This window comes from Podarcis pityusensis (genome assembly GCF_964106645.2).
Source record: "Podarcis pityusensis genome assembly, chromosome: 17".
Taxonomy (NCBI): Eukaryota; Metazoa; Chordata; class Lepidosauria; order Squamata; family Lacertidae; genus Podarcis; species Podarcis pityusensis.
This window is the reverse complement of record NC_138042.1, coordinates 14,576,863-14,604,016: the sequence shown is the minus strand read 5'-3', so window position 1 is coordinate 14,604,016 and position 27,154 is coordinate 14,576,863. Positions and strand designations below refer to the sequence as shown.

The 27,154-nt window shown below is 43.1% G+C and overlaps 1 protein-coding gene across 5 annotated transcripts in view; it reads right to left on the bottom strand.

Annotated features, from left to right (window-relative positions):
* The window catches only part of SLC24A2 (solute carrier family 24 member 2), an 88,066-nt gene extending 61,224 nt beyond the window's left edge, over positions 1-26,842 (bottom strand). For 2 of the 5 annotated variants that reach the window (XM_080987811.1, XM_080987810.1), the window contains exons 1-2: positions 26,621-26,842; positions 22,970-24,050 (exon numbers count right to left, since the gene is read on the bottom strand). In XM_080987811.1, the coding sequence (XP_080843937.1) occupies positions 22,970-23,902 (933 nt within the window). In that variant the 5' untranslated portion in view covers positions 23,903-24,050; positions 26,621-26,842. Of the gene's footprint in view, positions 1-22,969; positions 24,051-24,384; positions 24,402-25,025; positions 25,129-26,620 lie in introns of those variants that run through there. The other 3 variants (XM_080987807.1, XM_080987808.1, XM_080987809.1) reach the window with 3 other exon arrangements.
* Between the last annotated feature and the right edge of the window lie 312 nt (positions 26,843-27,154).

The window sequence follows — 27,154 nt, the reverse complement described above, 5'->3', positions numbered from 1 at the left end:
TGGATGAATGTGATCTCGTGGCAAGGACCCCGTAAGGAGCCTCACTGCGGCATTCTGCACCCGCTGGAGTTCATGGGGCAGGCACATTCCTGAGGGGCACAGAGGGTGCCCTCCCAGACACGGAATAGCCTCATGTGCACCCGCCAATCCCACTTCCTTCCTCTCCCCTTCCTGCTTGCCTGCCTCCTCCAGCCAGGAGCACAGGGCAACGGCGCACCGCCCACCCATACTCCCGCGCCAACCATCAGGGGAAGGGGGGAGCTGCTGGGTCGCACCCCCGGCTAGAGGAGGCAGGCAGGCAGGCAGGGGAGAGGACGGGAAGGAGGCAGGCGAGTGGGAAGGGGAGAGGAAGGAACCGGCAAGGCGGTGCAGCAGCTCTCCCCTTCCCCTGAAGGGATTCCGAGTCGCAGGCGGCGCACCAAATGTCACCCCCACTCAGGGATGACACCTGGAGCGATGTACATGGGGACTCTATGTGTTCTGGCCAAGTTCTGCAGGATTCTGTTTTGCTACCACACTAACCTACCACCTGGGGCATTTGTCCCCCCTTCACCCCCCCCAAATCTGAGCTTATGTGCAATTGTACTTTTTTTAAAGTCCTAATATAAAAATGTATTGTTAATATGAATACTACTTTTCAATCCAGGGGGAGAAAGGACAAGCGCTCCGGTTTTAAAAAGCTATACAAGCTGCAATTACAGTCGATTGCAGATATCTATCTCCTTTGAGGGAAGGGGAACCATCGTGCTCCTGTAAGTAGATAAGCAACGGGCGAAGCCATCTTATAAAAGGTGATTATCTCAACGAGTTTTCTAGTCTAATTTAAAGAATATGCGTTAAGAGAAGAAATAAATTGCACAAAGGCAGATGGAGAGGTTATTTTAGGAAAGGACTTGTAATGGTGATGGCATACTGGTGCTTGAAAAATAGGAAGACTGTAGCTTCTGCCATCCCTTCTCACCCAATCACTGATCTCCCGAGTCTACCTGTGTAGTCATATGGTTGGTTGAGTTTCAATGAAACCTCCTTTTCACAGTCATTTTCATAGCCAATCCTAGATCACCTTGATCCATCTCTGCCTCTTGGATGCATATCAATGGTGGCTTTACAGGAGAACTGCTATTTATTTGCACAGTCAGCCTCTGTACTCTGCATGTACAGCCTTCTCCTTATCAATCCATGCTAGCAGAATGAAACACAGCTATGGTAGTCCAGGGGGAGAACACACACATTTTATCAGTATCCATTTCCTTAGCTTCCTCTTAACCCAGTTCAGTGCAATGGTTACACCAAGGGCAAAGGAACCTACACCCTCCAGATGCTCCTTATTCAGCCATGCCCTATGGATGTAGCTCAGGGACACGGGTGGTGCTGTGGTCTAAACCACTGAGCCTCTTGGGCTTGCCGATCAGAAGGTTAGCGGTTCAAATCCCTGCGACAGGGTGAGCTCCCGTTGCTCTGTCCCAGCTCCTGCCAACCTAGCGGTTCGAAAGCACACCAGTGCAGGTAGATAAATAGGTACCGCTCCGGCGGGAAGGTAAACAGCGTTTCCGTGTGTTCTGGTTTCCATCACGGTGTCCCGTTGCACCAGAGGTGGTTTAGTCCTGCTGGCCACATGACCCGGAAAGCTGTCTGTGGACAAACTCTGGCTCTCTTGGCCTGAAAGTGAGATGAGTGCCGCAACCCCATAGTCGCCTTTGACTGGACTTAACTGTCCAGGGGTCCTTTACCTTTACCTTTATCTATGAATGTGGTTTACTTTCCGGCCGCCAGATGCTGCTTCAAACCAAACTGCAGGTGGACTTTTTTAGCATCATGTTTCTACTTCTATTCAGCTCCTGTTTTATGTGATCAGAAGGACAGACGTAGCACAACGAGTAAAAAAATCAATCCTATCTGAAGCATTTTACTGTTCTAAGGTACCTAGGCACCAACACGAGCCATCAGAACCTGGGAATTCAGTATTGAGTGGAAATAAACATCTAAAGTAGCTTAACTTTAAGGTGCTTCAAGCCTACTGAAAAATTCATATCATAGGCTTGAATTAGTAACACTGTTTTCTGCATAGTAGCGTCTTTTTCTGAGCTGCTGCCTACATTTATAAAACATAGGGGACAGCTTCATCTGCAGCATCTGAAATATTTATTGTGAGGCAGAAGCCTAAAAAAGGCAGAAATATATAATCCACTGATAAGAAACTAGATAGTACTACACAGTGCTTTTTTTCTAAAAAAATGTTTAGGGGTACTCTCATTTTCCTCCTCATATTGAAATACTGCCCCTCAATGAAGCCAAACTTAGATTCACAAAATGTTTAGGGGTATGTGTACCCCCTGCGTACCCTCAGAAAAAAAGCACTGGTACTACCATATCTGTGTCTGCTATGTGAGAAAATGAGTTGAAATAGCTACATGCATTAATGACTATCATACAATCGATCTGCTGTGGAAACACAACACAGCAACCTGGGATACAGCATTAGAAAAGCAGACAATAGGCCTGGAAGTACTCGCTTTGCCCAATGCTTGTCTAGTGATTTGGTAAAAGTTTTGCTGTTGCTGTTGTTTAGGTGGAAGGGTAATATTGAGACTTTATATTGGAAGACAGAGTACCAATTACTGTATTTTTCGGTGTATTAGATGCCCCCATGTGTAAGACGACCCCTATTTCTTTTTAACACAAAACTAAGAAATTAAGTTGTTAAGCTTTTTTGGGAGGTGGGGGAGGTCACTTCCGCCAACCGCTCACCCGCCTGCCCGCCACTGCCAATCGCTTGCCACTGCCGATTGCACACCTTGCTGCAGCCACCAATTGCCTGCCCAATTGCCGCAGCCATAGCCAATCGCCAGCAGGCCTTGCCGCAGCCACCAATCACCTGCCCAATCGCCGCTGCCAATCTCCTGCTTGCTGCTGCCATTAATCGCATGTCCCCCTTCTGCATTCACTATCCGTGTATAAGACGACACTCAATTTTTGCCCACCGTATTTTTCGCTCTATAAGACACACCAGACCATAAGACGCACCTAGTTTTTGGAGGAGGAAAACAAGAAAAAAAAAATATTCTGAATCTCAGAAGCCAGAACAACAAGAGGGATCGCTGTGCAGTGAAAGCAGCTCTGGCTGTTCTGGCTTCTGGGATAGCTGCGCAGCCTGCATTCACTCCATAAGACGCACACACATTTCCCCTTACTTTTTAGGAGGGAAAAAGTGAGTCTTATAGAGCAAAAAATACAGTAATTTTTTTTAGCAAAAAGTATCGTCTTATACATGGAAAAATACGGTATAGACCTACCATTTTATTTTCCTATTAATGTTTCAAAAATTTATAAACAGAAGAGTCTAGATGATAGCCACAGAAGCACCCACATTTTTAATTTGAAACCCTTTAGTACAAGAACAAGATAGCTGAATTGAAATGCTACCTTCATCTATTTCTGGCAACCTTAAGACAACCAAGCAGTGGCAATACAGCATCAACATCAGACACAAGCCGAAAGTCAGAAAGTAGAATCTCTATTCCATACCTTCTCCCATTTTAATTTCTGCAAGCGCATAATCCTTGCCCTGTATATTAACTAGTAGGCCACAAGATTCACCATAATCTAATATACAGGATGAGCACTGAACAGAATCATTGCAATGAGAATAATCATGCTAGACCCTTTCTACAAAGAAACATCAAAAGTATTAAGAGAACATACCACTAGAAACCAAAATTCAAGTCTGGCTCTTTTGACTTCACTAGGGGAGAGATTTCCAAAGGAAAGATTTCCTGAGGATTAGTGGATAATGTGTCTGCTTCAGATCTGGGTGAACCAGAAACAAGTCACCACTCAGCTACGAAAACTCAATAAAGCTAAAGGTAAAGGGACCCCTGACCATTAGGTCCAGTTGTGGCCGACTCTGGGGTTGTGGCGCTCATCTCACTTTATTGGCCGAGGGAGCTGGCTTACAGCTTCCGGGTCATGTGACCAGCATGACGAAGCCGCTTCTGGCAAACCAGAGCAGCGCACGGAAACGCCATTTACCTTCCTGCCGGAGCGGTACCTATTTATCTACTTGCACTTTGATGTGCTTTTGAACTGCTAGGTTGGCAGGAGACGAAAACTCAATGCATGACCTTGAATAGGTCACAATCTATCTACCAAGATTGCTCAAAGTTGTAAATATCGCGCTAAAGCAAATTTGTACAACAGCATTTTGCCTTCATTTTCTTTTCTACAGTGCCTCTAACCTTGTTCAAAAAACCACTTTGGGATATATATATATATATTTAAAAGATGGAACGTTTCAGAACAAGAAGAGACGGGTGGCTTCCAGTCAAGCATATTTTTGTCTTAACATACTTCATCTTCTCCATGACACAAATGAGAATATTTAGTCAGCAACTAGATTTCCTTCATATTAGAATCAAACCTTGCTTCAACTAAAATTAATAGCAAAAACCCCATTGGTTTCCCCAAATGAGTGAGCTCACACACAACATTAAGTCAAACTATGTCTTCAGTCCTCCTGCTGCTGTTGCCTCCTTCAGACAAATCACAAGGTGAAAACACAAGAACAAACCTTGGTCTGAACCAAGACAATATACCAAGCCAAACCATGGCATACCTTGCAGCAGTCGGAGTACCAGGGAAGGAGCGCAGGATCCGCAATGTCCTGCCTGAGAATGTGAGTATAGATTCTAAGCCACCATTTGACTTCATGTTACATATAAACCAGCTCTTTTCTCTGCACGTCTCAACTGAATAGAGTTATAAAGCTTTTTTATATATATCACAGCACTCCAACAGGATCAATTCGGATTGGGACCAGCAATTACAAGCAAAAAATGGAGAATGCTCAGACAAGTAATCACCCTTAATGGGTGCTTAAAATTGACTCTGCAAATACTGCATATACCATGGAAATCTGAAACCAGCAGATGTTGACCAACTCACATCATCCCTGATTACTGGCTGGAGTTGATAAAAGTTATCTACAAGGTCACCAGTTCCCAACCCTGTCTTATAGCTGGCAAAGAGGTCTCTCTCCTGTTTCTTGCCCCATTCCAGTCTATATTTTACTTATTAATACTTACTATATATATATATATATATATATATATATATATATATATATATATTCAAATGACATCCACTCACAAAACCTCAGGGTGGTGTACAGCAATGTATAACCTTTAGAAGCAAGACAAAGCAATCATTAAAATGACCAGCTACTCACTTTGCTTGGTCAAGTACTGGAGAAATTATCCCTGATAAATCATGAGATGCGATTGATCAGTTCCCATAGGCTTCTAATCCCATTTATACTGCTTTGTGCTTCTGCTATATGAACAGCTAGTAACAGAATACTAGATAATCTTTTTGAATTCACTTCCACACTGTCACATTCTAATGATAATTTTCTCTTGGTTTTGATGTACTAATTTTATTTGAGAATTCTACATGTTGTCAATCACTAAGGTTTTTCACTACTGGAATTCCTGACCAGCAGTGGCGTAGCGTGGGGGGTGCCAGGGGGGCCGGCCGCACCGGGCGCAACATCTGGGGGGGCGCGCTCGCTGCCTCCGGAGTCGCCGAAGAGCCTCGGGCGCAGGCTGTAGCAGAGCCCCATGTCTCGTGGAACCGATGAGCTGTGCGCGCGCCCGGGCTGAAGGCGTCCGGCAGGCAGCGGCTCTCAGCCCCGCGCGTCAGGGCCGCGGAGGACGTGCCAGGCAGCCCCTCCTCACAGCCCCGCCTCCGCTGCTGCTGCTGCAGCTGCTGGGCCATGTTGCATTTTCCTCGCCTCTCTGCCCCCCTCCTCCTCCGGGCAAGCGGCGTGGTTTGGGCGGCAGCGCCAGCAGCAACTCGACTCAGATCGGCAGGTTAGGGGTTGGGGGGGGGCGCAAATTACTTGCCTTGCCCCGGGTTAGGGGGCGCAAATTACTTGCCTTGCCCCGGGTGCTGACAACTCACGCTACGCCGCTGCTGACCAGAATTCATGACTGAGATCTTTAAAGATTTCTGCTGCTGAAAAGATTCCAAAATTGGATCTCCTTACACCAGCAAGAATAGAGAAATGAACTAAATAAAAAAAATCCTTCCAGTAGCACTTTAGAGACCAACTAAGTTTGTTATTGGTATGAGCTTTCGTGTGCATGCACACTTCTTCAGATACACAGTGTGCATGCACACGAAAGCTCATACCAATAACAAACTTAGTTGGTCTCTAAGGTGCTACTGGAAGGAATTTATTTATTTTGTTTCAACTACGGCAGACCAACACGGCTACCTACCTGTAACTAGAGAAAGGAACTGCAATCGTAACATTGAAAAAGCACAGTTGAGTTGAAAGCAGATTATAAACTTCTCTAACACATAAAAATAAAATAAAGCATATGAATCTGGAACTGGAATCTAGCTTCAACTTCTGATATCCTGCATGCAGGTAGAGCTTAGAGAAAACTTGTGTGTCACTGATGACTCGTGCCTTTTGTCTTCCTAGCTTGTTCTGTTGCTCCCCTAAACCTGTCAGTTTTGATTGTCTGTTTGGAACTCGATGCTTGCTTTAAAGTTAAAATAACCTGTGAAGCAATTTAGGATAATTTGGAAGCCATCTTCAGACCCTGTATTTTTATTAGAATAAGTCAAACGTATCACAAACTCCTCCTCCTACCTAATGGGAAAGCAAAGCTCTCCACCTAACACCTGCGACCTGAAAATATGTTTTGCCATTAGGGTTAAGGGCACATCCTTCCACCAATGTCAAAGTTGAGCTCTAGTGGTCCTGAGTGACACTCTGCTCAGGATACCATGTATGAATTCAGACAGAGATCACACAAAACTAGCCACACTTAGGTTTCATCTCTTCCCTTCTGTTACAGAAAGCAGGGCACACACACTGTTTTCAGAAGTTTATTGACATTTTGCTGGATCTCTGTTGCTTTTCACCATAGCATCAGAATACCATGCCCTGTGAACAGCTGCCTTAATGAACAAAACATCAACCATCTATAAAGATAATCAAGTCTCACGTTAAAGTTATGGAACTGAGGAAAGTTCACCCTCTGTGAGTAATCTGTGGATCTTCTAGGTCTAACACAAAATCCAGATTGATTACCAATCTGAAGCAAAACACACATTAAAAGCGGCTATGAACTGATGGACCAGGCAAAGTGGTCATAGATTCTCATCAATATACGATATCTTTATTGTCATTGTCCCATACAGAACAATGAAATTGGAAAACAATGAAATCCCTAATTGGGTGTGTTTTTCTTATGCAACTGCTACCTTCCTTAGAACAGCCATGGCTGCCAATTAAATAACTAAGCTGTGTTAAGATTTTTACAGTCAATATTCTTTCTACTGATTCACTTACATACACTAATCTTCTTAAAAGCAGTGGCTTTCAAGCCTGCGAGACCATTTTTTTCAGAACAAAGCTTCCTTTCTGCCTGCCTGATTGGATTAGAGAACCATTAGACTCAAAATTCCTAAATTAACACATGAATTTGCAATTTATTTGTTGTTTCTTGCTTGTTATGTGCTTGTATTTGTGACTGCAATGATATGCTATTTAAAGCCAGAAGAAGTTCATTTTGTTCTCATGTTACAAGTCTATTTTTATTGCAGTACCTGGAATACAGAAAACAGACTGCACCATTTCAGAATTGTGGGGTTCCATTTTAATAAAAGGTACTTATGTTATCACCATACAATGGAATGCTTATGCGTTAATGATTTTCTCCGATTTGAGGGAGGGGTGATCTCACTTTTCTCTTTCCAAGAATATACTAAATATACTCTTATTTCTCTGCAGCCATCACCACTGTTTGTCTTCCTGGATTTGATTGTGCGTTGGAATATTTTAATTTAATTTAAATAATTTAAATAAATAATTAATTTATTTTATTTAATGTTTTGTGTCTTATTTACTAGGCATTTCTTTGATTATCCTTGGATATTAACCTAAATTAACCTAAACAATAAATCAGCAGTCACAGAATTCTTGGGATCAGGCTGCAGGACTCGTGCACTAAACAATCAAGATGACAACAAGATTTAAAAAATACAGTTTCAGCAAAAGAAGGAGAAAAGCCGTTATTGTTTAATCTCTTCCTTTATGGCCAATACATTTATATTAGTTACAACAGAAAGCAGTAAAGGAAATTCTTTTAAGAAATTTATGTAAGGGATACTTTGTTTCCTTGCAGAATGTCCCATGTGTGTCAACAGCCAAAGTACAGTATTAAAAAAAATGTGTAATGTTGACACTAGTTAGTTACATAATAAATGCCCCTGGTAACATAATTTACTTTAGACTAAGAGCAGCAACCATTAAAGAGATAATAAAACTAACTCCTAAGCATAATTTATGGATAGTTTTATTTATTGCATTTGTCAGTGAAGCTTCAAGTTAGATATTTATATCTCCAACAACATGAAACTTATTGGGATATTTCTGTATTTGCGTAAGTCTCTTCCTCTTTTTTATGTATATTCTAAACATTCCCAGAAATGCACCTATTCCTCCAGCATTAAACTATTTGGATATTTCTTCCTGTTTCTCCTTCATTTCCCTTTTCTAAATGTAAGCTTTTGGCCTTCTGTGGAGCTATTTATGCCACAAACCATATGTCTCTTTTAAGCCTATTCCCACATCTCACCTTAAAAGAGTTACTCAAGGTCACGGCTATTTATGGCTTTGCCATTTAAAGAAAGACATTTTTTAAAAGGAAGAAGAGCGAGGAAGACACAGACAGCTAGTGGCAGATCAATAAAAACAGCAATTACCGACCAATCATTTCTGGGCTGAGATACATATCCGAAATTTGTCAGCATTTGAGATTACTGTAAAATTGCCAAATACACTTTAGTTGCATCTGGTTCAAGCTGGAGCAGAGGGATATTTTTAAGCTGCTTTCCAAGCAATGTGAGCCCTGAACCTTGCATCACCCTAGAACAAAACACCAATCAGAAAGGATAACACTTCTCTGTCCTTAGAAAATACAGGGATCGATCCTGTTCCCATGGAAGTCAGTGGGTGCTTTAACAGCGGCAACTTCCAGCTGAGCAAGGCAAGATTTATCTTGGATTTACATTATCAGCCTTCTACAAAAACCATACGCCAACACACCTGGAGCAAGGATGTTTTTCATCCTAGCAAGTAAAACGTCCGGGGACCAGATAATTGCATGCTGTGAGGCTTGCAGCCAATTCTATGCAGAATTAATGTCATAACTGACCACAGGATTGGCAGCTAGCAGAGCAGGTGGAGGCATAGCAGCAAGGCATTCTGCATATGCTCAGGAATGCTGCCTCTTCATTCCTGCAGGCTAGTAGAAAAAAACTGCCTGTTACAAAGCCCAGACACAATTTTTTGACCCCTATATATATATATAATGGACGCGGGTGGCACTGTGGGTTAAACCACAGAGCCTAGGACTTGCCGATCAGAAGGTTGGTGGTTCGAATCCCCGCGACGGGGTGAGCTCCTGTTGCTCGGTCCCTCCTCCTGCCAACCTAGCAGTTCGAAAGCACGTCAGTGCAAGTAGATAAATAGGGACCGCTCCAGCGGGAAGGTAAACAGCATTTCCATGCGCTGCTCTGGTTCGCTAGAAGTGGCTTAGTCATGCTGGCCACATGACCCAGAAGCTGTCTGCAGACAAATGCCGGCTCCCTCGGCCTATAGAGTGAGATGAGCGCGCAACCCCAGAGTTGGTCACAACTGGACCTAATGGTCAGGGGTCCCTTTACCTTTACCTTTATATATATATAATGCTTCTCAATATTAGTTTTCAACTGGCAAGTTACCCCATGGTGACAGCATGTTGTTGTTGTTGTTTAGTCGTTTTGTCGTGTCCGACTTTTCGTGACCCCATGGACCAGAGCACGCCAGGCACTCCTGTCTTCCACTGCCTCCTGCAGCTTGGTCAAACTCATGTTGGTAGCTCCAAGAACACTGTCCAACCATCTCGTCCTCTGTCATCCCCTTCTCCTTGTGCCCTCCATCTTTCCCAACATCAGGGTCTTTTCCAGGGAGTCTTCTCTTCTCATGAGGTGGCCAAAGTATTGGAGCCTCAGCTGAGTGTCCTTCCAGTGTCCTCAGGGCTGATTTCCTTCAGAATGGAGAGGTTTGAACCTCTTGCAGTCCATGGGACTTTCAAGAGTCTCCTCCAGCACCAGAATTCAAAAGCATCCATTCTCTGGCTATCAGCCTTCTCTATGGTCCAGCTCTCACTTCCATACATCACTACTGGGAAAACCATAGTTTAACTATACGGACCTTTGTCAGCATGGTGATGACTCTGCTTTTTAAGATGCTGTCTAGGTTTGTCATTGCTTTTCTCCCAGGTGACAGCATACAAAGCACTAAAAGGATGAAACCTCCCCCCCCCCCCCCACATAACCAATGCTTGGGGAATTGCAAGGAAGCTATCAAGGAAACTTTCAGCTGAAGTTCATGGCTATTCAGAACACAGGTTAGGGTAGAGGGATTTTGATCCCTGTAGCAGCTTTTTGGTTTCTCGCTGAAGCAGATTTGCACAACAGAATCCCATTTTCTCACTCAGCAGATTTCTATGTGCCAACGCCATGGAAAATTTTCCTACCAAAACACAGTCCTTCTGTAACCAACAGTCCTTCAAGACCTTTACTTTAATCCTAAACAACAGCAACAAATCTGCTACCAAGCCATGTATTACAACACCGTGCAGCAGAGTGGCTGATCTTTCCAACCTGGGCATATTTGCATACAGGAGAAATCAGCTGTTAAATTAACAACAAAATATTTCCTCTCCAATGTGTTGCTGGAAAAGCAATTTTGGCACTTTTAGAATGGGCACTTCTTTCCCAAAACAAAACAAAAAATGCACCACCTCAAGGAATGGTTATTGTCTCCAGTATTTGGCACACAGTAAAAGCTCAATTTGCACTTACTTGTTTATTCAAATGATAGCTCTACAACAAGATGTTGTTGTGGTATGGAGGGCTTCTGTTCAAGGCTCCAACCATTCCATTCCATTCCACAACAGCTAGTCCTCTTTTCCCTGCCACTCTGTACGTCGTTGTCCCCTCTCAGTTTCGTAGTTTATTTTCCTCTAAATCAGTCAATATTTCATGGCCACCACTGAGTCTTCATTACAGTGCTTGAAGTTTTCTTTCTTTCTTTCTTTCTTTCTTTCTTTCTTTCTTTCTTTCTTTCCTTCCTTCCTTCCTTCCTTCCTTCCTTCCTTCCTTCCTTCCTTTCTTCTTCTTCTTCTCCTTCTTCTTCTTTACTCCTGCAAAGTTATCCTGAGTCTGTGGATAACTCATTCTTCTATGTAGTTATTGATCTGTTGTCTACATAAGCAATGGCACTGAAATAATTGAATCGGGCACTCTGGTCAGTGACCAAAATAAATTGATTCTTTCAGTCGATTAATTGAATTGGAATTAAAATACTGTAGATTAGAGAGACAGACAGATAGACAGACAGACAAACTATGCTAAGTACAATAAGTAACCCTTGCAAAATGCATTAGATCAATGGTAGGGTGGATCCATTTACTCAAACATCATCTTTAAAACAATTATTGTTGATAATTTCAGCTGTAATTTTCAGTATTCGACAATTGCAAGCCTACAGATAATTTAAGTGCAGCTTAGAAATCTTAACTCAATGGGCTTTAAGCAAGCTAAGTAAGTACAGGATTGCAGTCTAAGTTCTCAATGTTCTCATCTAATTTAATTCCCAAGAACTCTGAAAAGTATATCTGCCTGAAAGTGATTCATCAAATGTCACACAGCAAGCACAATGACTGCATGGAAATATTGACCTGGGATGTTTCATGCCTAAACACACTCTTACTAACTAGTCTTCGGACGATGACTCTAAAAACATTTACACGGGGATGGAGTTCCCATATGAATATTGCTCGCTTTCACTGCCATTGGCACAGAGGTTCTTTAACTTCCACGAGAGAACTGTTTCAGCCTTGAATTGCCTCTTTGTCAAAAGCAAGGACTGTACCACCTCAGACTCCCACATTATGAATCCATGTTAATGTAGGCAGACAAACTGGGAAAGATAGCAAATGTGGTCATTTCTAAGAATAAAATTGAAATGAAATAGTCAGGTGCAACGTACCCTTGGAACAGGCATCGGGAGCCTGCAGCCCTCCAGATGTTGCAGAACTAAAACTCCCATAATCCCTGGCCACGCAGGCAGGGGCTGATGGGATTTGGAGTCCAGCCATATATGAAGGGCAACAGGTTTCCCACTACTGCATTAGACCCTCCTTTTTATTATTATACGTTGCTAAATTATGTGAAATAATCAATACAGTCAACTTATTGGACTCAAGGGTTACAATCCTTAAAATGGACAAATTTTTATATGCAGAAAAATGGAAAGATGTTTGAAAATGTAGGTGGATTTGTTCAAGAGTCTGGGATAACCAAGTATAATAAAATTAACTGTAATGGTAGGAAAGTATTTATAGCTGCCTTGAATGCCAGTTTGGGAGAAAGGTGGGATGTAAATACATTTAACAACAGCAACAACAATGCAATATGTCAAGAAAGAATTATAAATCTCGGAGAAGGGAATTGACTTTATAGGTATTTATGCTGTAGAAAAATACTTCCTCTCTTTGTAGCACGTCTGGGTTGTATTTTATAATTTTTAATATCACTAACTTAGAAAACATTTTGAACTGAAATTATACATATGAGCAATCATTTATAATTAACTGCACTGAATTGTATTTTAACTTTTTTTTATTTCTATTGTAGCTGCCAACAGATAATATTGTACAGCCTGGAAACCTGAATATAATTTTTTCCCCTTTAAACGATAGGAATATGTGTTGAAAATAAATACTTAGGACAAAAAGGCTTACCACTCTCACTCTCAAAGAAATTGTAAAATGTGTTATTACTGTTGAGTACAAATGGCACAAGGATATTAGCTATAGCTGCAGCTGATGTCACAATAAGCTGGGCAAATTCTAGCCTACTTACAAGGAAGCTATTGACATGCTCAATTGTTAAGGGAGGGGAGAGAAAAGGAAAGTTTGATGCTGGGAATGGGAAGGTTTAGGGCCTGGTATACAGACCTGTCCACACCCTAGCATGGCTCAAACAGCATGAACAGACAGTCCCACCTACATATTATGGACCTCTATGAAGTCATATAGCCAAAGTTACCGTGTTCATAACTTTCTACAGCTTTTACCCACAACTGAATTCCTACTTCGAGTTGTCTGTGTGCCTGTAACCTGCCCTAGGACCTTACAGTGAAGGGTGGGTAATAAATAAATAAACCGAGGGCCTTCTGGCAGACCGAGGGCCTTTTGGCGGTTCCCTCACTGTGAGAAGCCAAGTTACAGGGAACCAGGCAGAGGGCCTTCTCAGTAGTGGCACCCACCCCATGGAATGCCCTCCCACCAGATGTCAAAGAGAACAACAACTACCAGACTTTTAGAAGACATCTGAAGGCAGCCCTGTTTAGGGAAGCTTTTAATGTTTGATGTATTATAGTATTTTAATATTTTTTTGGAAGCCGCGCAGAGTGGCTGGGGAAGCACAGCCAGATGGGCGGGGTATAAATAATAAATTATTATTAATAATAATAATAATAAAACAAATGCACCATCTAGTCCTGAATAAAAGTCTTAAAACATCTTAGTTCTGAGTTAACAAGGATAGGATTGATCAGGCAATCAATTAATGCTATGAAGTTTACAGTGCAGCCGTATGCATGCATAATATTGCAATCCAACAGTACCCTTTTATATAGGCCTAATCGAAAATAAATCAGATAAGCAGGTAAAGGAACGCAGGCTGCACTGATCACTTTAATGTGCTTATGAGTATTTCTGAAGCAAAAAATCACCCTTGGTTTTTAGGTGAGGCACTCATGGAGTAGGCAGCATTTTAGAAGATGTATTTCTCTCCTATGTACGACCAACAGCAGTTTTTCAAGTAAGAGACTTGTATTAAAAACAGTAAGCAGATGCAACTTTTCTGTTGATTAACAGGTTTGTAAGGCTGCAATCCTATACACCTGTACCCGGGAGTAAATCCTATTGAATTCAGTGGTGTTCACTTCTGAGCAAAAGTGCAAACGATTGTGCTGTAAATTCATTAACCTAACCAATTAAATGTTGCAGCTCTAATTGAAAAGCATATGAAAGATGTACATGTATATATATTTATACATGTATCATTCTGTTTATCCATATAGCCTCTTGTACAAATGTCCAAGGCTTTCTGACAATTGCTCAGTCCCATTTGATAAAGACAACCATAACTGAAGGAGAATTATGCACCCCAATATGTTCAGAATGTCGTTTACATATAAATCTATACAATCAAGATGCAAAGCATTTACTTTAAATAGTATTCATCCTGTAACTGACGTAGTTCTCAAACATTCACGTGCTCCTATAGAAACAAACTTTTGTTTTTAGAATGGGTTTAGGATAGTGTAACACTGAACTTTAAAGTCAGGTAAATAAACTTCTTTAAAACAAAAATTAAAAGAAAACATACAGCATTTGAACCTCTCACAATTTATCTCTCGTGCTTCTCTCTATGTATGCGTACTATCTCCTTCTTGTGGAGACATTGTTATGGTACAGTCACCATCACAAAGCCTCTCCATACATAATTTTTCTTCTGAGTATTCCTGGGAAAGATTGCTAGTCAGCGTGAGCCAAGTGTTGCCAACTTATAAAGTGATGCATATTTTGGCAAGTCGAAGACAGCTGGGTACGAGACTGGAGAAAAGAATGCTTCAATACAATTGTTGTTGTTTAGTAGTTTAGTCGTGTCCATCTCTTCATGACCCCATGGACCAGAGCACTCCAGGCACTCCTGTCTTCCACTGCCTCCCGCAGTTTGGTCAAACTCGTGTTAGTAGCTTCGAGAACACTGTCCAACCATCTCGTCCTCTGTCGTCCCCTTCTCCTTGTGCCCTCCATCTTTCCCAGCATCAGGGTCTTTTCCAGGGAGTCTTCTCTTCTCATGAGGTGGCCAAAGCCTTGGAGCCTCAGCTTCAGGATCTGTCCTTCCAGTGAGCACTCAGGGCTGATTCCCTTCAGAATGGATAGGTTTGGTCTTCTTGCAGTCCATGGGACTCTCAAGAGTCTCCTCCAGCACCATAATTCAAAAGCATCAATTCTTCGGCAATCAGCTCTCGCTTCCATACATCACTACTGGGAAAACCATAGCTTGAACTATACGGACCTTTGTCGGCAAGGTGATGTCTCTGCTTTTTAAGATGCTGTATAGGTTTGTCATTGCTTTTCTCCCAAGAAGCAGGCGTCTTTTAATTTCATGGCTGCTGTCACCATCTGCAGTGATCATGGAGCCCAAGAAAGTAAAATCTCTCATTGCCTCTATTTCTTCCCCTTCTATTTGCCAGGAGGTGATGGGACCAGTGGCCATGATCTTCGTTTTTTGATTTTGAGCTTCAGACCATATTTTGCGCTGTCCTCTTTCACCCTCATTAAAAGGTTCTTTAATCCCTCCTCACTTTCTGCTATCAAGCTTGTGTTATCTGCATATCTGTGGTTGTTGATATTTCTTCTGGCAATCTTAATTCTGGTTTGGGATTCATCCAGCCCAGCCTACAATAGCATTCTACTAATGTACTGTATTTGGAACTACTACAATGTTTCACTTAAAAGTTTTGCAAAATTTAAGAAGCGAGATCATTTATCTGGACTATTAAAATTCCTGGTTTTCTATCCTCATAGAAAGAGTGCCATGTCAAAAACTATATATACAAAAAATATACAAGAAATCTCTGGCTTGTATAATTTATATCCCACCTTTCCTCTAAGCTAAGGAGTTCAAGGTTGTGTAAATAGTTCTCCTCCCCATTTTATCCTCACAACAACCCTGTGATGTAGCTTAGGCTGTGAGTGAGTTACTGGCTCAGGGTCACCCAGTGAGTTTCATGGGTGAGTGGCAATCTGGTTTCTTAGGTCCTAACCCAACACTCTAACCCAGGCACCCCCAAACTCAGCCCGCCAGATGTTTTGGGACTACAACTTCCACCATCCCTAGTTAACAGGACCAGTGGTAGGAATGATGGGAGTTGTAGTCCCACAACATCTGGAGGGCCAAGTTTGGCGATGCCTGCTCTAGCCACTTACCCAGGCTCTCTTTTGTAGTAGCTTGTATATGTCTAACATGAAAATTCAGGTGTCTTATGACTTACTAAGTTTTTTAACCTCAACCATTGTTCATCAAACAGCAACGCCTCTTCTCCATCTCAAATGGTAACAGCTGTAATAGTAAATGATGTGTTGATTAAAGACGTCTTTATAATTCACTTGTTAAGTGTTTCTCACTAAGATTGTAATTAGTGTCACCATTTTCCCATGACGTGTATACAGTATTTCTCAATTCTCGTTGCCACTGAAAACATGTTACCCAAAGTAATCTATCTGAATACTTCACCACCCCAAAGGCATGATGAGCAAACAAGGGACTTTATTATACTGAAATTGTGTTCTTGCCAAGGCAAACGGCTGCAAACATCCCTGCATTGCTCGTGGTCCCTTCCAACTTTATGATTCTATGAAATGACTTCTGTAAATAACTACAACAAGAAAATATTGGCCATAAAGATGGTGCCAATTTGCACACGTTGTTGTTCTGCCACTCACATTTGGCTTCTTTTGTTGTCAAGCACACAATACCGGGTGAAGAGATTAGAATCCTTTAGGCAGCAACTTAATTGCAGAGCTACCAATTGCCACCTGGAAAGGTATGTTTGACTTCCAATATTAAAGCTACTCTTATTTGCCAACCCCTTGGAATTTTACCAATCAATTTCCAATTTTGTTTTTCTCTGGTCAGTTCACCATATGTGCAAAAACGGTTTCCCTCCTCTTCTTTAAGGTTTTCTAAAGAAGAGGAAGGCACCTTTTACAAGAGTTGAGCTTGAGCGAGAAAAAAGTACGTTGCAAAAACCCAGCTGAGTCCACAGAAATAATAAAGTGCTTCAAAAGACATAAAATATGTTTTATATATAGACTGCAGCAGATTATTGAGGTAGTGAGTCAAACCTGAGTTAGGCTGCAATCATATGCACAATTACCAGGGAATAAGTCCGACTGCAGTCAATAGGACTTATTTCTGAGTACAGTAGACATATCTAGGATTGCATTTTAAAATAATAGGCAGGAATTTCCCCCACAAATGGAAAAATATAAACAAAAATGGGTCTATCCATAATACTGTGTGATGCACTAATAGCTTTTCTGTTTTTATGCTAGAGTTTCTTTTTCAAAGGTGGCTCTTTCATCAGTAGTTTATTGCAACAGACTGAAATGACATACTGTCCTCTAGCACCGTAGAAATGTCCAAATTCAAATGTTTTTCATTTAACTGGGACTGTGTACATTTCACTGTTTGGGATTGGGGATTTGTTGCTAGGATAACTCTTTAGCTCTTGGTTCTTTATTTAGGTCTCTCAGAACTCTCTTGACCTGCTGTCAGATTACAACACAAAGTCTTAGAGATAAATACCACAGACAACAGTTTCCTTGACTAACCACTTTCCAGCTTAAGAAAGCTAAAGCTCGTTTTGCATATTTGAAAGGAGAGGTACAGAAAAACAGCAGGAACCGCCAAATTAGTCTTGCATCTTATTAATACCTAGAACAACCATTGCCGTATAAATTTATTTTGATTCTACGATGAATGCTTTGATTGTTATACATTCTGTAGAAAGAAAGAGAGAAAGAAATAAAATACTTTGCACTGAAAACGAATTGCATTTGACTCTCCATTAGAATATAGCAATACTGCTTGTCATTTATTTCCTTGCACAGAACAAGGACAAATTCTGCAGCCACTAACAGGCGCAATAACAGGAGATAGCTTGTCCCAATGAAAACCAAGAACACCGCCTCTGCAATGCTTCTAACCTCTGTTGCTTCAGGAGCTAGAGTCCATGTGCCGTCGGGATTAGTCATTAATGCTTGCTACAGATGCCAGAACAATCTTGTTGAGTGCTTTAGGAAACCATCCTATAAACTACTCTGAAACTTTCAAAACATTTGTTTAGATGTAACAAAAATACTGTAACACTATACATAAATAAATCCCACTGAACTCATTGAACTTCTGAGTTGCATGCAGAATATCCACATTCTATACTACAAGGAGGAAGCAAAGTGCCCTTTCCTTTATATTCCAACAGTGTTCTCAGTTCTCTGAGTGTTGGTCCATAAGTAGCCAAAATGTTCGTAACCGAACAACAGACGGATGAACCGGCAACCTTGTGGGAGCCCCAATATTTGCAAAAGTTTTTTTAAAAATCCACAGAGGAAAACACTCTAAGGGGAACATGGAATCCATGCCACCCAAAAGCCCACTAAGGGCTTATGCCCAGTTGGCATGCTCAGGATGCTGACTAACAGAGAGGGAAAGCAAAATACATGGGGAAATGGAAGTGCAAATAGAATGAAGTGTCTGGAATCCTGAGGAGCATTGCACTCTGCAACATTTCTCTGCACTAATAGCAAATTCAATTCGCTGAGTGTTGATCCTTGTGTAACTATAAAAAAGGCACCATCTGTGCACAGGGAAGAAGTATCTGCAGGCTTGGAGGAACCCCAAGATTGCAGAAGTAAAGCAAAGTAGCAGCCCACTGAGCTGAGCATGTTTAGTAGCCAAGAGTGATGACCGATGTCAAGGGACAGGGGTAGAAAACCAGCTGGACAGAAAACACAGTGGAAAAGAGAAACCATGAACAAGCACACTCAGCTTTTTGTTTCAGGACCCACCTGACTAGAACAGATATCAGCCTGAAGCAAAACTATCCATCCAGAAATTTCTCCATAGACTTAATTTGGTGATCTGGCCCACAGTGAGCCACAAAAAAATCAAGTGCACTGTCCAGCAGTTCTAACAAAGAAAATCCATCAAGATGTGTAATGCACATGAATATTTTAATAAACAGATATACCCTCAGCCATCAGTCAGACCCCAGTCAGTGTGAGCATAACCTCATCTATTAAAAATCTTCCTGCACATTTAGCACATAAAAATGTGCATTTACCAAGTGCTACTCTCCACGGCGCTGTGGGTTAAACCACCGAGCCTAGGACTTGCTGATCAGAAGGTCGGCAGTTCGAATCCCCGCGACAGGATGAGCTCCCGTTGCTCAGTCCCTGCTCCTGTCAACCTAGCAGTTCAAAAGCACGTCAAAGTGCAAGTAGATAAATAGGCACCACGGACTTGCTGATCAGAAGGTCGGCAGTTCGAATCCCTGCGACGGGATGAGCTCCCGTTGCTCAGTCCCTGCTCCTGCCAACCTAGCAGTTCAAAAGCACCTCAAAGTGCAAGTAGATAAATAGGTACCACTTCGGTGGGAAGGTAAACGGCGTTTCCATGCGCTGCTCTGGTTCGCCAGAAGCGGCTTAGTCATGCTGGCCACATGACTGTACACTGGCTCCCTCGGCCAATAAAGCAAGATGAGTGCCGCAACCCCAGAGTCGGTCACGAGTGGACCTAATGGTCAGGGGTCCCTTTACCTTTACCTTACTCTCCAATACCCTCTCAAGGTTTCACTTCTATCACTCAAGTCTATTTTTCCAGCATTTGACAAAATGTTACAGTCACCAACCCTAGATAATACCTCAACTGCTTTTTTAACTGCTGCATGGAATGTGGTTGTGCAAGTGTCCTGGATTGGATAATGTTGTAAAATGATGTGTCACGGTGCACTCATCTCCTCGCCAAACCATTTGTAAACCCTGCTGCCCCTCATTGAGATGCATTTCTAAAAGTAACAAACAAGAGTCATGCTACACCAATGCTTGGCCATTTTGTGAAACCTCTAATCTTTACACTGTAATTCTTTGAAAGCGATATGCTCCCTCCCTCCTGGGTTTGAGTGCAAATCTAGCTAGATGTTTAAAAAAGGAGGGAGCTATGCTTATGATATGTGCAAAGGACCATGATGTCAAAGTAAAACAAAACCTACATGGAACAGAGCCGTAATATCCTGCCATGTTAGGAAATGCCACTGCAGACACACGAGGCATTGCACATAGCTCAGAAACAACAGTAATTAAGGCTGCTAAACGGGGGGGGGGGGGGGGGGTGATATGTTTGTGCCAGTTTCGCCAACCTGATATCCTGCAGATGATGTGGACATCGGATGATCTGGAGGGCACCAGATTGGTGGAAGCTGGTCTAAGTGCTAATCTAAAAGCTTCCCAGACATCTCCAAGACAAAAATACGTTGCCAATCAATGCACTCAATACTGTTAGGCGGGTTTGGGCCTGCAGATGATAGTCAACATAAAATAATGGATCAGTATGCTATTGTAGCAGCATGATGCATTGTGTGCCACTATAGTTATTGGGGGCTCGTTAGCCTGGGAAGGTAGTCCATCCAGGAGAAGGAAAACTCAGAAAACTCTGACCCTAAACCTGTGCTGCCTTGGGGACATCTTTGGGAGAAGGAGTAAACCTTACACATATCCAGAGTGAAGTCCCTAAGATGGTCGGATGGCGACTTGTACACCTCCTCCCGGCATCTCCTGCAGCCAAGCTGGTGCCAAATGTATTGCTCACTTTCCTTTGGACCCACAGCATGGCCGAGGAGGGGGCGGTGTCTTGTCCTCTGGGCAGCCCAGGACCTCCATGTTCAATGCCCAGGGAGGTCAATTCAGTACTGCGGTTTGACCTCACCCCCAGAGGCACACTCCATGGTCCCTCAAGAAGAACAGATGCCAACATCAATATCCGACTCATGATCATTTTGTACAGATTAGTAAACCTCTTACCGTATGTACTTTGCTCACAGAATTATAGTGAGACTGTATAAACTGGCCCACTCTGAGCCAGGGAAGATGTAACATGACTCATCATTTATGGGTAAGGAATAGGGGGTGGGCATGGGCAGTCCCTGTCTCCACTCCCATCAGTCCATTATGAATTCCTTTCATCCTTCCCCAGCCATCCTTAACCATGGCTAAGGATGCTGCCAAAGTAAGCCTTAACCACAGCCAACCCTGCTTCCAATTGTGGTAAAGGGTAAACTCTGTTTAGCATTAACCATGGTTAAGGATATGAAGGGTGTGTGTGTAGAATTTGCACCAGAAAGGAGACAGACAAGAATAAAGGAGCCCACATTCCTATGGCCCATGCCCAGTCTCTCCACCAGTGGACTCTGTTGCATCTACGCCCGTCCCTTTTTAATGTACAGACTGGAAATTCTAATCCATGTTAATGATTCAGATCACAGGAAATTGTAGTTTTTCTGGAATAAAATGGCGCGATTGCTGTTTCAATCCACCATTTGTGAAAGCTTGTATTGAGCATAACTGATCATCTCATCGATGAACTCTGCATTCCCCAAAAGAGTTTGAAAACTGTTAGGAAGATCCAGAATGTTATTACACACCTAGAATGATCATGCAAACAACTGTATATTAATCAGATATGACATTTCAAACTTTCTCATATAAAACCTTATGGTAGATATATCTTGGAAAGCTTTTTTTAAAGCTGGGAGAATGCAGACACGTATAAACATTTAATTCATATGGCAAAGACTGATTAGTTACATTTCTCCTCATGCAGAGTGTTTACTCTGAAGTAATGCAAACTGTATCTTTAAAGTATCCCAATGGAAAACAAGACATGCAGAACTTCACATCGCAACATTTTACTACAGAGGCAGATGACTGTAGCGGACAGGCTTGCCTAAATGTTTTCAACCGCTGCCGAAAAGACTACACTGAAGAGTACAGTTTACACCTCACTTTTAAATGAAGATATCTGGTTCTGCTTTGGCCATTTGCAGATGGCAGTTGGCCAATTTTAATCTGTTTTGGTATTTTTACTTTTGAACGGTTGTGAATTCTTCTTTCTGCTGCTTTGACATGATACCTGAACTGGCAAAGCCTATTATAGCTGCAGCACCACACCCACAGGTAGGTCTATAAGGAAATGGGAATAAACCGGCAAAACAGAGCTGGCATGACCCAAGGAACCTTTAGGTCCTAAATCACAACCTGTGCAAAGCATGTTTGGTGTGATGTTTGAATTGAGCCACAGTATGTAGAAGGAGAGCAAATATATTATTGAGTATATCAGCTCTTTAACTCACAGTATTATATGCTTGCAGAAATGCATTTGTGGCTGAAACTGTGAGCTATTTCACATTTGTAGCAGCCCTTGAGCAAGCTCTCGAGTGTGCAGGTTTGATGACATCGTGCTACGTACAGAAATGAAATGGTTCCTCCAAGCTCTATATACGTAAGCTGTTGCCACAACCTGTGTCCCTTCCAACAGTTCAAAATGCAGCTGTCAGAACTGCGCAAATTGCTGAAGTCATATCCACAGTCCTGACGTGAAGGTCATTATCCACAGGTCATGCATGTGGCACCATCCACGAGCACAACAGTACAGCACACTCTGAAGGCACAAGGTTTTGGTTTGGGACCTAGATGTATAAATGCTACCTCCTTCCATCTAAAGCCACCGGGCCTTTTGTTCTTTGTCTGAAATCCTTCACTGTATAAGGTGAAGCAACACACAAAGCAGAACTGTTTCAGCAGTAGCACACGGACTATGGAATTCACTGTCTAGTATTCTGCTTGCCTTGAGACATGTTATTCTTCCCATATGCTTTAGACCTGAGCAGTAGCTGAATGCTTATCGTGGAAGCCTATTTACTGCTGATGCTTTGAATTTTTTGCTTTGCTTTCTGGTTTGAGGTTTTTATTTGCAGCTCAGGAATTACGGATCCCATTTAATACATGACGGTTGGACATTCTAACAGTCCCACATGCAGAAAGAAAAGATGGTTAATAATATCAAAACAATGGGTGATGGGGAGGGAAAACAGAGGCTGCCAGGAAATGTGAACCAGCCCTGATATAGACACAGCGGCAAACCACAAGCTAAGGACAACGCAACACGGTTTTGAAAGTGAGTGGTACTAGTTTCTCCATACGATACTAACCTTTGCTTCGACTTCTGGCGATACTTTTTCCACTTTGTTCTTGCTTAGCAGGCTTTTCACCAGTTCTTCCACTTGCACGTTGAACTTCATGAACGTCACGTAGACGAAATAAGCAAACAGCAGCGTTAAACTTTCCCACCACATGATGAAGTTATCCAAAAAGAAGATGATCAGCAATATCAGGTCCATGATGTAAAAAGACACATCCCGAAAGAGGGGCCACCAGGTGAGGTGCAGGATCTCCTTGGAAAATAAAGCACACATCCCAATCACGAAGAGGATATTGAACACGGCAGAGCCAACTATTGTTCCAATGCCGACATTGCTGTGGGATATAAAAACTCCTATTAGAGAAGTGAAGAGTTCTGGGGCTGAGCCACCAGCAGCCATGAATGTTGCCCCGGCCACATCATCAGAAATTGCCAGTTTTTCTGTAATGACTGTCAATGAAGGAACAAAGAACTCATCGCAGACAATGGCTAAGGCTATGAACATGTAAACCATTCCACAAATATGAAGTATTACAGCACCCCTCCGTCTTTCTTCAAGAGAAAAAAGATCTTCCGGGTACTCTCCCTTGGAGTGCTCCTCCGTATGGTTATCCTGCCCAGCTTCATATTTCATAGAAATAGGTGAATCTGGAGCGCCGGTTTGATTCTGTTCGTTAAAGTCCAATAGAGTTCTTTGATGCATGTGCTTTGACTTATGGCTATCTAGATTGCTGGTTGTCTCTGTGCTATAAGGTTGCGACTGGAAAAAGGCACTAATTGAAAGATACAGCGTGCTAACGGCCACGATACCCAGGAAAAGTCCTGTTATTCGTATCAGTCTCAGCTTTTTCCTAACGTTTGGGTGTTTCTTACAGCCAAGCAGCGGTTCTGGCAGACACAATTCCTCAAGAAAGTTGACGACAATGTTTTTGCACGGAGCCATTCTGAGCTCTTTCTTGCGGTCCGAGAATTTAAAGTCAGACAGATTGTTCTGTCATTCTTCTTTCACTGTTCAAGTAAATGCGGCTTTGACGTGTCCTTTCAGAATCCGATAGCTTTATGCTTCATGTGGAACACATTCCTTGGTTGCGCTTAAAAAGAGAGAGAAATGTTTTCATCAGTTTAGTTACAAGGTCAAACATCAAAAGACATTTCCCTGTACATTATAGGAAAAAAAGAGAGTTAAATTTCCGGCTACATTAAACCAAAAAGACTAATAACACAAATAAGTGCCGCTTAACATTTTATGTGATGGAAAACCTGGGACTGCCACCGGGTACGCAGTCAACAAGGAGTATTTTATTCTGATTTTGAATCACTGCACTCTAGTCATCATTTATGAATCTGAGCACTCATTTACTAATTTCTTATAGCTGAAGCCAAACCTGCCAAGTTCACGATCCCAGGATCAGTCACTGAGCGTACCTGTCCTGATCCCTCATTCTTTTAGTCAGCATCAAGTTAACACAGGTGCATGCATGCACTGCTTGAGGGAAGTGCGCAAATTCTTTTTTTTGGGGGGGGAGCGGGTGGAATCTGTGACTGCAGTTTGGTGAGAAGAAAACGCAACAAGCGTCAATATTATTGTCAGGAAAGTGTGCAGAAATGGTGATCTGGCTGACACAGAGGAGCATTCCAAAAACCAGTCCCAATTCACAATCTCTTTGGACTGAAGCTTTAGGATTTAAGCCACTTTAAACAATTAATACCCACCAAAGTCAACTGAATTAGACTGGCTGAAATCCAGCCGCTTCACATGGATCCACAGCTCTGTGGACCTAGCTGCAAGTTGTTTCTTAAGGACATTAAAGGCATTAAATATCCAATATTGCAATACTGCAATATGCAGCGTTGAAAAGTGAAAACACCCTGGCAGTCCTTTGGAAGCATAGTTAGAAGAATACTCAAATACTATCCAATGCGATGCACTCAGTAATAGCAAACTCAGAGCCACTGTAAACTCGGAGCAAAATAAGATGCATTGGAAAAAGACACTGCAAGAGACTAAAGTGTGTTATCATAAAAAGAGAAGCTGGAAAAACCTTCCTCACTGCCTTGGTACCCACCGCCATAAAGGCAAAACATGTACAATGGATTCAACTGTCCTTTCCTCCCTGACCCTCCTTTTTGTAAGCAGTCATGGCATACTTATGGCCAAGGAATTAATTACTCTCTAAGCCTCTCCTCCTCCGACCTCTGCTCATCCCTCAGACTCCGCTGTGCACTTTTCCCGGCAAACTGATCCTATTACTGTACAGACTCAGGCTTTCTTGTACTTTTTTTTTTTGTAAGTTACCATCCACAGGGCGTATCATGGTGCAGTTGAAATATTTGCTTCTCTCCAAATCAGAAACCCAGTCTGACCGAAAAACAATGACGAAACCTTCCCTACTGCATGGATGTCCCTTTAATTTTTTTTTTTTCCCAGAGAGAGAGATTTAACCGTTTCCATCGCATTCTTCGAAACAAAACAGCTCTTCAGCTGCAACGCTCAGGATGACTGGAGCAAATCAGCCGCGGCAAAGGAAAACCCCTGAAGGAAGACTGCAAAAACCTAGGCACACTTACCTGGGAGCAAAGGAGTCAACTCCTAGGGATCGAGGTCACTTTGGCGCCCCAATAAAATATTTGAGGGGACCACCCATGGGTATGCCAGGATTTATGTTGGGGGGGGGCAGAATCTCAGGGTTGTTTTTTTTTTTTACTGATTTTATTGATTTGGGGGGGCCATGCCCCCCAAGCAGATTAGCCATTCAAATGGTGTGGGGGGGCATGTCTTGTTAGCGATTATGTGGAGGGGGTAGCCCCACTCCACTCCCAATATTTGATTGAAACTGGCACCCCTGCCTGGGGGCAAATCCTATTTGAACTCCATGGGGTTTACTGCCGAGTAGACCTGCATAGGACTGTGCCACAGTTCTGTGCTGGGGCCAAGCAAATCGAAACAACTGCCCCATTTTAAGAAGCTGCTTGTTCTCTGTCGAGGGCAAATGACCCTTCCTCTGGGAATCTGGCAGGGCTTCAACTCCATGCAAAACGAATTCATGGCTCAGTTGGTTAGAACAAGTGGTGATAACACCAAGGTTGCGGCTTCGATCCCCCGTATGGGACAGCTGCCTATCCCTGCATTGCAGGGGGTCGGACTCGATTACCCTCAGGGGTCCCTTCCAGCTCTGCAACCCTACGATTCCAAGATCCTTCTAGGAAGAGGTCCTTAGACAAGGCGGGTCATTCATAACGGATCCAGTGAAGAAATCCAGCAGGATAAGGAAAGCAGCAAAACTGCAAGCAGGAATGATCTTTGCCTGGATAACTCTGCTGGTGAGAATGAGGGGTGCGATTGACGCCAAGGGTTGCGGGTTCGATGCCCGTGCGGGGCGGCTGCTTATTCCTGCATTGCATTCCTGCATTGCATGGGTTGGGCTGGATGACCTTCAGGGGTCCCTTCCGATTTTTGCAAATTCCAGGATTCTCTGAAACTGGCAGCGCCAACCCAGGAAGCGGGTGGGGAGTGGGGCACTTAGAGCAGGCTATAAATCCCAATTAATACAAATCCCAATGAATGCAAACCTCAAATCACAATGAATGCAAACCCCAGTTGAGGTCGCGGACACCCCCCCCCCAGCATCCTAGGCGCCCCCTCCCTCCCCGCACAACTTACCACCCTGCGCCCTCCGTCCCCGGGCATGAGTGGGAAGCCCCTCCGCGGTCCCCCAGCGCAAGAACTCAGCCTTCTCCTCTCCAGCGCGATCAGCGGGCGGCGGCAGACGCCTCGGACCCGGCCAGGCAGACCCGCGGCAGCGGCAGCAGCAGCAGCTCCGGGAGAGACCGACCGGCGCCGCCAGACGCGCAGCATCCACTGCCTGGAAGAGGACCAGGAGAGCCTCCGGGGAGCCACGCCCACCGCCCAACCCAACCACGCCCACCCAGGGGAACTGGGCGAGCCAGGAGGGCGGAGCCTCTCATCCCCACCCCTCGGGGCGGGGCTTCTCCGCCTCCGCCTTTTCCCGCGCTCTGTCCAAGCCCCGCCCCCCGCCCGCCTCGAGCTCTTTTCCCCCTCACCTTTTTACCTCAGAGTTTCAATTAAATTTCAATTTCGACATGTCTGCGTCCCTTTTCCACAATAAACCATGTTCATAGTTATATGCCTTGTCCATATCTCAGGGCAGCTACACTCCTCCCCAATCCTCAAACA